This window comes from Ornithorhynchus anatinus, chromosome 1, assembly GCF_004115215.2.
Source record: "Ornithorhynchus anatinus isolate Pmale09 chromosome 1, mOrnAna1.pri.v4, whole genome shotgun sequence".
Lineage (NCBI taxonomy): Eukaryota > Metazoa > Chordata > Mammalia > Monotremata > Ornithorhynchidae > Ornithorhynchus > Ornithorhynchus anatinus.
Window position 1 is genome coordinate 86,615,743 of NC_041728.1, and position 14,404 is coordinate 86,630,146.

The 14,404-nt window shown below is 41.3% G+C and overlaps 1 protein-coding gene across 1 annotated transcript; it reads left to right on the plus strand.

Moving 5' to 3' along the window:
• Nucleotides 1–2,576: 2,576 nt before the first annotated feature.
• Nucleotides 2,577–6,007, plus strand: C1H2orf50 (chromosome 1 C2orf50 homolog). The gene is made up of 3 exons (XM_001505627.5): nt 2,577–3,029; nt 5,150–5,189; nt 5,481–6,007. The coding sequence occupies exons 1-3, from the start codon at nt 2,779–2,781 to the stop codon at nt 5,670–5,672; spliced, it is 483 nt and encodes a 160-aa protein (XP_001505677.2). The 5' UTR covers nt 2,577–2,778; the 3' UTR covers nt 5,673–6,007.
• The last annotated feature ends 8,397 nt before the right edge of the window (nt 6,008–14,404 follow it).

Below are 14,404 nucleotides of genomic sequence, written 5' to 3' on the forward strand. Positions count from 1 at the left end.
TCCATCCAAACTGCTATCGCATTAATCCGAGCCCTGATCTGATCCCACCTTGATTACTGAATCAGCCTCCTTGCTGACCTCCCTGCCTCCTGTCTCTCCTCACTCCAGTCCATACTTCACTCTGCTGCCCAGATCATTTTTCTAAAAAAAAAGTTCTGGCCATGTTTCCCCAACCAACCATGTTGCCCACCCAGCTCCGCATTAAACAGAAACTCCTTCACCATTGGCTTTAAAGCCCTCAATCACTCCCCCCCCCCAACCTCTCTACTCTCCTACTACAACCCAGTCCGCACACTTCTCTCCTCTAATGCTAACCTTCTCACTGTACCTTGATCCTATTTCACTGCCGACCACTCATCCACATCCTGCCTCTGACCTGGAACACCCTCCCTCCTCATATCTGCCAGACAATTACTGTCCTCCCTTTCAAAGCCTTATTGAAGTCACAACTCCTCCAAGAGACCTTCTTTAAACCCTCCTTTTCTCTTCTTCTCCTATCTATGTCACCCTGTCTTGCTCCCTTTAATCATCTCCTCCCCCAGCCCCACAGACTTTAAGTGCATATCTGCAATTCATATAATTATATCTATCTCCCACTCGTTGTGGGCAGGCAAAGTGTCTGTTTCTTGTTATGTAGTCCTCTCCCAGGTGCTCAGTACAGTGCACTGCATACAGTAACCACTCAACAAATATAATTATTTGACTAACTGACACTGCCGGGACTAGAATCCATGGCTTCTGACTTCCAGGCCCAGGCTCTTTCCACTAAACCACGAAACCACTAGTTTCACTAGCGTCACTATAGTGACAGTGAAGTTACTGACTTGATCAGCATGGCTTTTTCTATTTTAAAATTTGAAGTATGGAGATATAGTCTGCACCTGATCTGGAATGGCAGGAACAAAGTCTTTCAGGATGTCAAAGTTGAAATCACTGAACTTACAACACCCTCTTGTGGTCAAGGAAAGCTAAAACTAAAGGTCTTTTTTCTGATTATATTAGAGGACTTTTTTTCCATCCTATTCCATTTTCATGGAGAAAAATCAGAGTTCATTTTTCCATTTTCTGAGTATTTATACATCAAGAATATTATTGGATGATCAGCTAATTGGCCTTTATTCATAGAACTAGGATGTTCAAGGTAGAGCTAAATCCAGTTGTATTTATTGAGTACTTACTGTGTGAAGAGCATTGTACTAAACCCTTGGGAAAGTACAACGGAGGACAGTTGCAAACATGATCCCTTTGTTCAAGGAGCTCATGGTCTAAAGGAAGCCAGATTTGTATTTAAGGAAAGCTAAAACTAAAGGTCTTTTTTCTGATTATATTAGAGGACTTTTTTTCCATCCTATTCCATTTCCATGGAGAAAAATCAGAGTTCATTTTTCCATTTTCTGAGTATTTATACATCAAGAATATTATTGGATGATCAGCTAATTGGCCTTTATTCATAGAACTAGGATGTTCAAGGTAGAGCTGAATCCAGTTGTATTTATTGAGTACTTACTGTGTGAAGAGCATTGTACTAAACCCTTGGGAAAGTACAACGGAGGACAGTTGCAAACATGATCCCTTTGTTCAAGGAGCTCATGGTCTAAAGGAAGCCAGATTTGTATTTAGTGCAATACAAAGGAAAAGGAGCATAATCTAGTGGATAGGGCACAGGCCTGTGAGTCAGGAGGACCCGGGTTCTTATCCCGGCTCTTACACTTGTCCTCTTTGTGATCTTGAGCAAGTCACTTAGCTTCTCTGTGTCTCAATTACCTCATCTGTAAAAATGGGGATTAAAACTCAGCGCCATATGGGACGTGACTGTGATCTACCTGATTAGCTTGAATCTGCTCCAGCACTTAGTACAGGGCCAGGTACCTAGTAAGTGCTTAACAAATATTTAAAAGGTGCTCTATACACAGTACTTCTATTTGATTGATTGATTGATTGATTGATTACAGGGCCATTCCTGCTAGGGGTAGACCAGACTACTGTCCATTTTGAAAGCAGCCCATGAAAGTGCTGAGTTTTGTGGATACTTTTCAATGGCTAAAAAGCGCAGTGGATAAAACACAGGCTTGGGAGCCAGAAGGACCTGGGTTCTAATCCTGACTCTGTCACTTGTCTGCTTTGTGACCGTGGGCAAGTCATTTCATTTTTCTGTACTTCAGTTATTTCATCTTAAAATGTGTATAGAGACTATGAGCCCAATGTGGGACAGGGACTGCATCCAACCTAAGAACCTTGTATCTATCTATTCCAGGGCTTAGAACAGTACTTGGCACATAGTAAGCGCTTAACAAATACCATCATTAAAAGCAGTTTGGGAGCACTGGGACAGAGAGCAGTAGGTAAGAGACTATCAACATAGTTAAAATTACTTGGGGGAGGAAAATGCAGAATGAAAGCAGAAGAAGCCAGCTGCTCTCAGCTTCACTGGTTTCCACACTTTCCCTTGTGAGTATTCATGAGCTCGCCTAGTTACCAGGGGTAACACACTGTCAACACTGGGGAAACGGCTTATGAGTTTCCACACACAGGAACATGGCTATTCCCTCTCCCAACTCCTTCACTCTTGGCTTGGGCCAATCCTTTTGAGGGGACTCTGGAGGAGAAGGAGTCCTTTAAAGAGAGACAACCCTGTTTGGGAATCTCTTGGCTTTTAAGGATTCAGGGAAAGGTCTGCTTCTTCAGTGAGTGTGTTCCTGCGGTTTCTTTATCAAGAGAATGTAGTCAGCTCCTACGTCCTCTCTTCAGCACACACTCACAGCCCAAAGCCATCCGAAGATGGGGAGTAGGCCCACGCAGGCCAGATTAGCCACCTCGGCTGGGTACCGGCTGCCAGAGGCCAGACTTCCCGTATCAGCCTCATCCCTGCCTCCTCAAGGGACCCGGGCTGGAAGGACCACAGCTCTCGGTCGGCCTCAGCCAGCCCGGGGGCGGGAGGACCAGCGCACGACCCTGAGAGGGAACCAGGTCCTTCAAGACAGGCTCTGGAGAGAGCTCCTGGAGGCCGAGTGGAGAGACAATCAACGGTGGTATGTTTCCTCCCTCTCAGCTCCGCTGGGGGTGAGCTTCATCCCTTAGCTTTTCCAACCTCCTTCTGTCCTCTGGTGTCACCGGTTAGTAAGTAGTAAATGGGATAAATATGGTTTAAAAGGCACTTACCCCTTCACTGCTCATAATGTATGGCTGTATGCAGACGAGAAGCAGCGTGGCCTAGTGGAAAGACCATGGGCCTGGGATTCAGGAGGACCTGGGTTCAAATGCCTGCTCTGCCACTTGTCTGCTGTGTGACCTTGGGCCACTCACTTCACTTCTCTGTGCTTCAGTTACCTCCCTGGAAAATGGGGATTAAGACTGTGAACCTCACGTGAGACATGGACTGTGTCCAACCTGATTAGCTTGCATCTACCCCAGTGTTTAGTACAGTGCCTAACACATAGTAAGCACTTAAATACCATTAAAAAACCCATTTTACTTATTGAATGTTTATTCTTAGATTGTGAGCCCTTTGGGGGCCAGGGATTGTAACTGCTTTCCAAGCACTTACTTTGCAGGAAGACTGTATCAACCCCAGTTCTTGGTACAGTTCTTAGCATATAGTAAGCACTTAATAAATACCATTAAAAGAGCAAACATTTTACTTATTGAATGTTTATTCTTAGATTATGAGCTCCTTGGGGACCAGGGATTGTATCTTCTTTCCAAGCACTTAGTATGTGGGGAGCACATACTAAGTCTTTAGTCAATCAGTGGTATTTATTGAGTTCTTACTCTGGGTCCAGAACACTGTAATAATAATTATGGTATTTGATAAGCGCTTACTGTGTGCAGAGCACTGTTCTAAGCGCTGTAAGCAATGCTCAGGAGTCCTACTACATAAAGCCATTGGCAATGCTATTTGTCTTAGGTTTTAAAGTTCCTGCAGGGCAGGAACTGTTTGTTTAACTCAGAACACTTAGTTCAGCCCCATGTGGGCAAACATCCTTAAGTGAAAATTTAAAAACCCACAAAGTTTTAGAAGGTGAATCCTTGGCCCATCTATGGTGAATGTCATACATCATTCTGAAACTCACTTGGCACAAAGACTTTTTTATGAAAACCTTCTTAGCCACAGAGTGCTTGGAGGGCCAGGTGTCTGTGGGGCCGCGTAACCAAAATCCAAAGAGTCAAAAATGCTTTTCCATGAGACAGTTCGGTTACAGCCACAGTTTGGGTTGGGGTCTATGGTTAATTCTGATTCTCAGACTCTCCACTACCGTGTGACCAAAAGATAAATATAGAGAACTCCAAGGCGATTAAGAGCCCCCACCTCCAGATCCCAAACAGAAATGCTGGGTTCCAAGTGTCTTGCTCGGAAGAGATGCAAATGTTTATTTCATGTTTATTCAGGGAGCAGGTGCAGTACGTTACACACACTCTGGAGTGATGACGTGTTTAACCGCCTCAGATGTGAGTGAACGGCTGCATGTTGTTGGGGTTTCAATATGATAAATTCTTTCCAACATAGTAGAAACAGGCCTCTAGCAGCAGGTAGTAGGAAATTTAGAAAGGAAAGTCTCCTGATCCTTGTGGATCTTTTTGGGGAACATTTCCAAAGCTTAAACCGGGCAAAACCTCATGGGATACTAATGCTCTGAGAAGGAGCTTTACCTTACAAAAGTGCCAACTCACTGAAGGTTTTCACTCAAAGGATAAACCATACACCCATTTGGGAAGTTAGAACCTTTTCTTTAATTATTAAAGATCTATGCAGAAATACGCAAACCCTCGGGATTGTAGCCTCTCTTTTTAATTTACATTTGGCTGTTTGCCTTATTTCTGCTTTCATCAAATTATTTTCTTAATAAAAATGAGCTTGTCATGCCTGAGAACTGAAGTTTCCTGTCAAACTACAATTAACATTAATTAGATTGTCAAATCCTGAGACAGCAAAACATGAAGATAAAGTCTTCTCACAGACTATAATTTAATATATTAACAATTTTGGTTTATTTATATGGATTTATTTAGCCCCATACTTGAATTCAGTTTCTAAATTGTAAACTTTGACTTTCCTAAGTGTATTGTAGTGAGTGCAGAAGTGACACTGACCCAAATATTTATAAAAATGGAACCTCTTAGGTTATCACTACTCTCTTTTTTTTCTTCCCAGGATTCAAAATTGGAATTTTCTGAAAGACTATGACCCAATGGTAAGAAAAATTTGCTTATTGCAACAAATTTTTTTCTTATTCAGTTAATTTCCCAACCATCTAGTCATCATGAAATGTCTTCTATACAAAAGAAACACTGCTAAAATAATTCTCCATATTCTTCTAATCTTTCAGGATCATTATCAATATTTAAACAATTACAAGAATACTGCCTACATAGAAATATCTTCCCATTTCAATACTTCCTAATGAGCATAGTGTCATAGTGTCCTATAATTGTATATGTAGGTATATATTTTTTCATAATATGTTTGAAATGTATTTTTTTAGGGTAATAAAAAGGAACCACAGAAGCTACCAAAATACATACCAAGATTTTCACCTGATGTTCCTAATACTGCAAATCAAGTAATTGGCAGCCGGATCAATACTAAACTTGGAAAAAAAATAGGAGAGATGGATTTCTTCCTTATTGAAGGAAGTCGCAAAAAGAAACTTGATAATGAATTCCAACCGAGCTAATGTTTAAACTCAAATACTCATTTCCAAGGTGGGTGATCTTTGAAGCCCAATTATTTTTTATGTTTTCGTTTTTGTTTGGTTTTTTTTTATACTAAGGAAAGTGCAACGATTGAGGAATGAATGGAAAACAGAAACTGACAAAATTTGTCTGACCGGAGTGGAATTACCACTGAGGAATTTTAAGAGATGAAACAATCAATAAATAGCATTTACTGAGTTCCTGCTATGTGCAAACAACAACTACCCTTTGAAGAGTGACTGTGGCTCTTCTAGGAGCCTAGCAAGTCACTTATTCAACCCAGTCCATCAGTCAATCATATTTATTGAACGCTCTGTTTGCAGGGCACAACTAGACTGTGAGCTTGTTGTGGACACGTATGGTTTATTGATGGATGCCTTAATGTTTGTGTATTATGCTTTCCCAAGCACTTAGTACAGTGTTCTGCACACAGTAAATGCTTAATAAACACAATTGACTGAATACAACACGACAGACCACATTCCCTGCCCACAAGGAGCTTACAGTCTAGAAGGACTGTATGCAGTCCTGTTGGACTATATCAAACTAGTTCCAGATCAGTGCCAGATGCACCTGCTTCGCCTACCTCAATCCCTTAGAGTTCCATGGCTTTTGGACTTGCCTGACCTTCTCCACAGCTCCCAAAGCCACTCTCTGCCCACCTCGCCCTTCCTCCTGCTCCCTCCAAATCCATTCCTTTACCTCCAATTTCCCACTCCAAAAAACCTGCAAAATAGGCCCTATCACTGCCACTGCAGACCTCACAGCTGCTGTCACCCCAGTTCCCTCCTGGCAACAAAGTATGCGAGGGGTGGGAAAAGCTCAGGGGGGGCACTGAGACTGCAGCTGGCCCAGAGCAGAATCGGAGAAGAGCGGGCAGTGGCAACAGTGGGCTGAGGGGAATATATTTGGGGAGTGTGTTGAAACCAGCAGGTAAACACATTCATCCAATTCATTCAATCATTTTTATTGAGTGTTTACCATGTGCAGAGCACGGTACTAAGCGCTTGGGAGGGTACAATATTACCAAACACACTCCCCCTGCCCACAACGAGCTTACAGACTAGAGGAGACATCTCCAACAATCTTGTTTTAATATTACAGAGGAGAGATGTATACTTACTTGAAAAAAATTGACAGTGAGCTAACAGGGAAAAGAATATCACTTTTTAATTCCTCTTTTGTATGTGGACCAAGCCAGGAATATTTGCTCAGATGGAAAAAAAAGATAATTCCTTATTTAAAAAAAAGTGAACCAGAAAATATTTTTCAGGATATTTATCTCCATTGAAATGATTGGACATTTTTGAATTTCCAAACCAAAATGGCAGCAATACAGCATTGTAAGTGGGCTAAGAGTACAAAGAAACAGCAGGCTGCTATTGATCACAGAAGCTCTCAAAAAACTATGAAAAAATTGGTTAGCCTATTTTCTATGGAGATTATCAGTGGCCAGGGATGGTGTCTACCAACTCTAATGTATTGTACTCTTCCAAGTGCTTAGTACAGTGCTCTGCACACACTAAGTGCTCAAAAAATACCACTGACGATGATGATGTCTACTAACAATGCTAAATTATTGGAGGATTATTCCGATTCCTAGGAGTGGTACACAGTAAGTGCTCAATATATACCACTGATGATAATAAGACCTACTAACAATGCTAAATTATTGAAGGATTATTCCGATTCCTAGAACTGGTAGACAGTAAGTGCTCAGTAAATACCACTGATGATAATAATGCCTATTAACAATGTTAAATTATTGGAGGATTATTCTGATTCCCAGGAGTGTCTTGCTTTTTCATGAGAAATTCGCCTTTCCCTCTTCCTCTGTGTCCTCCAGGTGGCGTTCCAAACCTAACCATTGCTTGTAAAATTTGCTTTATTTGAACTTACATCGACAAAGCAACACATGACCTCAGGTTATTTCTTAATGAATTTATTGTATAAATGGTATAGAAGTTAAAGCAGTAACAAATTCTAAATGTCTTTAACTATAAATGGCCTATTACACACTTGTTCTTTTACAGTGTTGCTTCACATCATTTTAGTGTTATTCTGTCTGTGCAGAGAATGTAAAACATTGACTCAGAGAAATGTTCTGCGTGAAAAGCGTTTATTGCACGATGGTCAGTTCCATCAAAATCCGTGAGTTCAATTACTTGATCATGCTTAATGGGATGGCTGTTACATAATGTGTAAGTTCATATGTAAATCCCTAAAAATATCAGTTTATTGAAATGATTGTGAAAGATTGAAAATCGCTATTTTTAAAAATATCAAAAAATACAAATATTGTTGGATATTATAAGCTTGCTGTAGCTCAAAACAGATCACCTTTCTGGAAGGTAACCTATCCCTGCACTGATGCAATTTCTTAAATAGCATTATATAGTTGTAGTATGTTGTACCAATCATAAAATATGAAATGATATGTTTATTTACAGACCAGCAATATCTTATCAATATTTCACAAAATAAATGCCCAAAATGGAAGTCAGTTATAGCAAATGTTTTGTTTGTTGTTGTTTTTTCTTTAATCGAAACTTTAAAATGCAGAATTATAGGACTGGAAGGAGCTTCAAGAAATCATTTGGTTCAACCCTGACCTCCAGGTGGGCTTTATCTAATCTCTTTCAGGCATATGAGCTTCTATCACTATGAAAAAAAACTGGGAAAATTCCACACTCCCTTGGTAACCCTATCTAAAACCAACCCTCTCTGCCACAGATTTTTTGCTTCTCTCTAGCCTGCGTCCCCAGTGATCTAAGACAATGGCTAAAACAAAGTAATCTATTAAACATTCCACTAGAAATAATCATACTCACTTGGTGTGGTCATACTTTGAGCAGTCAATGAAGAGTGGGCAGTGTGACTGCCCATCCAAATATGTTAATTTATTAATCCAAGAGAATATTTTAGCTGAAAGATTCCATCAAATGTCGGGGTGGTGGCACAAGGGGAGAGGGAGAGAAAAACCAAAAAAGAAGGGTCTGAGAAAGGGCAGGTGTACAAATGCCATTAACAAGAGAAGCAGTACGACATAATGGAAAGAGAGTAGGCATAGGGGCCAGAAGACAGGAGTTCTGATCCTGGCTCCACTTCTTGTCTGCTTGGGGAGCAAGTCACTTCACTTCTCTGTGCCTCAGTTTCCTCATCTGTAAAAGGGGGATTCAATTCCTGTGCTTCCTCCTACTTGGACTGTGAACCCCATGTGGGACAGGGACTGGGTCCCCCCTGATAAATTTGCATCTACCCCAGTGCTTGCTACAGTCTCCCCTTCTAGATTGTAAGCTCGTTATGGGCAGGGAAGATATTGACTAATTATCATTCAATAAATACCATTGATTGATTACTTAACAAATACCACAATTATTACTATTACTTATTATGGAGTTGGTAGCAATTGTAGTCTTACACCATGCAACGTTGTGTAGCAGGAGCAGCAAGGCATAACAGATAGAGCGTGGGCCTGGGAATCATAAGGTCATGGGTTCTAATCCGGGTTCAGCCACTTGTCTGCAGTGGCACCTTGGGCAAGTCTCTTCATTTCTCTGTGCCTCAGTTACCTCATCTGTAAAATGGTGATTGAGACTGTGCGCCTCATGTGGGACACGGGCTGTATCCAACCCAATTTGCACATATTCACCCCGGCGCTTAGTACAGTGTCTGGCACATAGTAAGTGCTTAACAAGTGCCAAACTTATTATTATTAGGCAGGAGAAGTGGGAAAAGATCAGCTTCCTCTGGTTGGGGAACTCTACAACCATCCCATCTTTCTTGAAGCTCCCTGTAGCTACATCTTGGAACTGAGAAGCAGCATGGCCTAGTGGATAGAGCACAGGCCTGGGAGTCAGAAGGTCCTGGATTCTGATCCTTGCTCCTCCACTTGCCTGCTGTGTGACCTTGGGCAAGTCGCTTCACTTCTCTGTTCCTCAGTTCCCTCATCTGTAAAATAGAGATTAAGACTGTGAGCCCTATACAGGAAGGGATTGTGTCCAACCTGATTAACTGGTACTTACCCCGGCACTTAGTACAATACCTAGTTTATAAGTACTTTAATACCATTAAAAAAGCTGAATATTGGTCAGAAACTTCCCCCAGAAACAGAATTTCTGAGAACTAACCAGCATTCCTTTCTGAGAACTAACCAACATCCCTACTATATTGCTAGATTAGCTAAAATAGCCAAGTAGGGGCCTCATGGTCTTGGGTTGTTTTTAGAGGATTGGATCACAGCAAGTCTCTTGGATTCAGTAGAGCACTTCTCTACACTCTGTCCAAGCCTGGATGATAGCTGAAAAGAAAATTTCAGGAAAGGAAAGAAAAAACTACATTATCCAAGAAGAAAAGGGACTGCTTTGCCAATATTTCCCAGATGACATTTGGCCATTCTCAGACTAGTTGGCCACTCTGCAGTGGCCATCCAGGTGCAGTTTATTTTTCCTCAGGGATTTCCCAAAAGAAAAATCCCTCTGTTTTCTGCTTTTGTCCCTGCTGTAGCTGCCCCTCTCTCCTCCTGTGTCTTTCTCTGTCTTCCTCTCTGACTCCTAACTGACTAGTTGAGACCCTGCCAGAAGCAGATTTCCACTAGGTGAGAGTGCTTCCCTTTGTTTATCTGATATCTGGGATAAAATTGACCAGGGGCATTTGGACTGCCTTTTGATCTACAAAATTCCACCCTTTATCCCCCAACAAAAGCCTTAAGAGAGAATCCTATGGACTTTGCCAGCTGTAAACAGGCCTCATGTTAGGAAGCTTCTAGTATCCCTTCCTATTATTATTATTGGTATTAGTTAAGCACTTACTGTGTGCCAGGCACTGGACTAAGCACTTGAAGGGAATACAAGCAAATCGGGTTAGACACAGTCCCTGTCCCATATTAGACTCGCAGTCTTAGTCCCCATTTTACAGATGAGGTAACTGAGGCCCAGAGCCATGAAGTGACTTGTCCAAAATCACACAGCAAATAGAGGAGTCAGGATTAGAGCCCATGACCTTCTAACTCCCAGGCCCGTGTTCTGTCCATATTGCTTCTCTGAGTGGGTACAGGGTAAACCTCCAATCGATCTGTAACCTGCTGTTCTTATTCTTTCCAATTATAATACAGATTAAACATTGACTTTGGTTGTTATTCAGTGTGGAAATCTAGTTCAGTCATAATTTCCAGGCTTTTTGCCGAGCTAGGAAACAGATCCTGGCCATCCTCCCTACATCCTTTTTTCCTTTGGGATTCACTGAATATAGGTGAGGTCCATATTAGTTTTAATTTTAATAATTGTTTAGTAAATCAGCAGCAAACCCACCAACCACTCAAGCAGTTGCTTCTGAGTCTAGTAATTGACCTCAACTTTCTGGGTCCAAAACCTTTCCAGTAACAGGACAAGTGATCTTAGTGCGGTATAGTGGATAGAGCAGGGCCTGAGTTTTAAAAAGTCATGGGTTCTAATCCCAGGTCTTCCACTTGTCTGCTATGTGGCCTTGGGCAAGTCACTTCACTTCTCTGTGCCTCAGTTTCCTCATCTGTCAAATGAGGGTTGATACTGTGAGCCCTACGTAGGGCAGGGAATGTGTCCAACCCAGTTTGCTTCTACCCCCTCCAGTGCTTAGGACAGTGCCTGGCATATAGTAGCGGATATCACAATTATCATTATGTTATTATTATTATTATTATTACAGTGCCTGGCACAAAGTAGTACTTAACAAATACCGTAAAAAAAATCCTTTAACTGTCCCTCTTTCTAACCCTGTATTTACCATATGGATGAGGGAATCTGGTCTGCGTCATTATCCTTAGGAAAGCCTTTCCACAGTACTTGTGAAAGAGCTTTGCCCAAAGTAAGTGCTCAAATGCATTAAGAATAATAATTATGATACTTCTCTGGGCCTTTTTTATATAAACAAATGCCCACCAGTTTTACACTGCAAGATCAGTCTGCCCATCCCATCACCATCTTCAAAGATGTCCAGGATTTGCATGCAAAGAACTAAAAGTTCAAAGAGTAACAATTATTCATTAATTATCCAACAGTCCATTAGGAAAATGGCAAGCCTTGTATTTGTTTCATGAAGTTGGAGCCTCTGAGAGATTAGATGGTTTACCCAGGCTCACACTGTAATGCATTTGCCCAGCCAACAAGGATTAAATCTAGATTACTTAACTCCCAATGTTTTGTTTGAATAGATCAAGATAACCAGATCTTCAAGAATATAACTTTTTTTTTGCAATTAAGCTTTATATCAGCATACCACCTATTATAAACTTTTGGAAAAAGGAGTCTGCATTTTAAAAATCTTTGCTGCTCTATGTTCAATGTTAAGTAAATATTACTGGTATTTTACAACATGTTCATTTTCATTTCATGCTGTCATCCAAATACATTGTCAGACTCCCTCCCTCCTCTAGTCAAAAGTTGAAATGCAACATTGGTATTTAGCATATTTAGGAGGCTACATTCATTCATTCATTCATTCATTCAATATATCTACTCTAGACCATAAATGCTTTAACTTCGGGTGGCAGGGTTGTCATTTTGCTTACCTCATTGAGGCTGATCTATTATTAATGATGTGTGGCCAGATTAGGACACAGGGGAAGAGAGGAGAGTGATGGTGATGGAATCTCTGTAGTTTGGCAGCTGTGCTATAAAACACTTAGTGACATAATATTGGCTTGAAATTGAGCCAGCAAAAAAAAAGTAGAAAAATGCGTCTTTTTACACATTTAAAACGTAGTGAATATGTCTCAACCTCTTCTCTTTTGCCAAAATACTGAACCCCTGCCCATTGGCACAGTTATGAAGGCAAGGGTCACCTCCCCATCACCACGTGGGCCAGAATCCCCTAGTACCTAGTACCTGTTTTGCAGTCACCCAAAACTTTGCCCCTGCAAGGACCTGCACACTGAATTGTCTCTCATGAAGCAATGGGGATAATACATATTTATTAATTAAAATCTAATCCATGGCCCACCAGACACATGGAGAAAAGTCAAGAATAGCTACATGTTAGCAGGCTAAATTTAGTAAATGAGAAAAACAAACTAACACTTCAACCACTTTACCGTTCTAGCAGGACCCTCCTTGAGCAATTTTTCCAATGTTTAAAAGAATATAGTTTGTTATTGGTATGACCCACAACCAGCATATACCCAAGTGCCCTCAGCTGAGTAGATTCCTCTACTGCACCTTACAATAAATCAATAGTATTTGAGTGCTGAAGTGCTGTATTAAGTGCTTGAAAGAGAGTACAGTAATAATGGAATCTGTTTTGCCAAGCACTATACTAGGCACTGGGATAGTTATAAGATAATTATGTCCCACGTGGTGCTCACAGTTTAAGTAGGAGGGAGAACATTTTACAGACAAGGTAATTGAGGCACAGAGAAGCGAAGTGACCTGCCCAAGGTCACACAGCGGACAAGTGGCAGAGCTGGGATTAGAACCTGGGTCCTTCTGACTTCCAGGTCCAGACTCTATCCATCTTAAAACACAAAAACAAAAATCAGTGGTATTGATTACTGTGCAGAACACTGTAGTAAATGTTGGGAGAGTACAATACAATAGATTTGGTAGACACATTCCTTCCCCATAAGGAGCATTCAGTTTACTTTGGGAGACAGATATTAAAATAAATTACAGCTAAGGGAGCTGCAGAGTATATGATGTCTACATAAGTGCTTGTGGAGGTGGGATGAATATCAAAATACTTAGGGGATATAGATCCAAATTCATAGGCCACACAGAAAAAAGGGCGAGTAAGGGTAGGGAAATATGGTGTTACTCAGGCAAGTCTTCATGAAGGAGATAGGATTTTAATAAGGCTTTGAAGATGAGGAGGGCGGTGGCCTGTCAGATATGTCACATCTCCAGGCCAGAAGGAGAATGTGAGCAAGGAGTCAACCAGGAGAGAGATGAGAACAAGGTACAGTAAGTAGGTTGGTGTTAGAGGAGTGAAATGTGTGAGCGGGCTTGCGATGGAAGAAGAGCGAGGATAGGTAGGAGGAGGAGAGATAATTGAGTACCTTAAAGCCAATGGTGAGGAGTTTTTTTTTGAAGTAGAGACGAATGGGCAACCCATGGAGGTTTTTGAGGACTGGAGATGTGTGCAAAACGTGTTTTTTGGAATTATCAACCAGACAGCAGGACTGGAATGGGCAGAGGCAGGATGGAGGGAGGTCAGAGAGGAGACTGATGCTATAGTCGATGCTGTGTATAAATAGTGGTTGAACCAGAATGGCAGCAATTTAGATACAGAGGAAGGTGCAGGTTCTAGAGAGGCTGTGAAAGCAGAAGTGACAGAATTTGGTGACATGAAGGTAATGATTCCTCACCTCATGCTAAGAGCATGCTTACTAGTCCCATCTCTAAATCCAACCAAACATGTACTTAACACAGCAGTCTGTGAACCTTGACTTCATTCATTCAATCGTATTTATTGAGCACTTATTGTGTTCAGAGCACTGTACTAAATGCTTGGGAGGTACAATGCAACAATAACTAGACACATTCCCTGCCCACAATAAGCTTTCAGTCTAGAAGGGGGAGACAGACATCAATACAAATAAATAAATTACAGATATGTACATAAGTGCTGTGGGACTGGGAGGAGCTGGGAAGAACCAAGGGAGCAAGTAAGGGCAATGCAGAAGGGAATGGGAAAAAAGGAAAGGAGGGGCTTAGTCTGGGAAGGCCTCATGGAGGAGATGGGA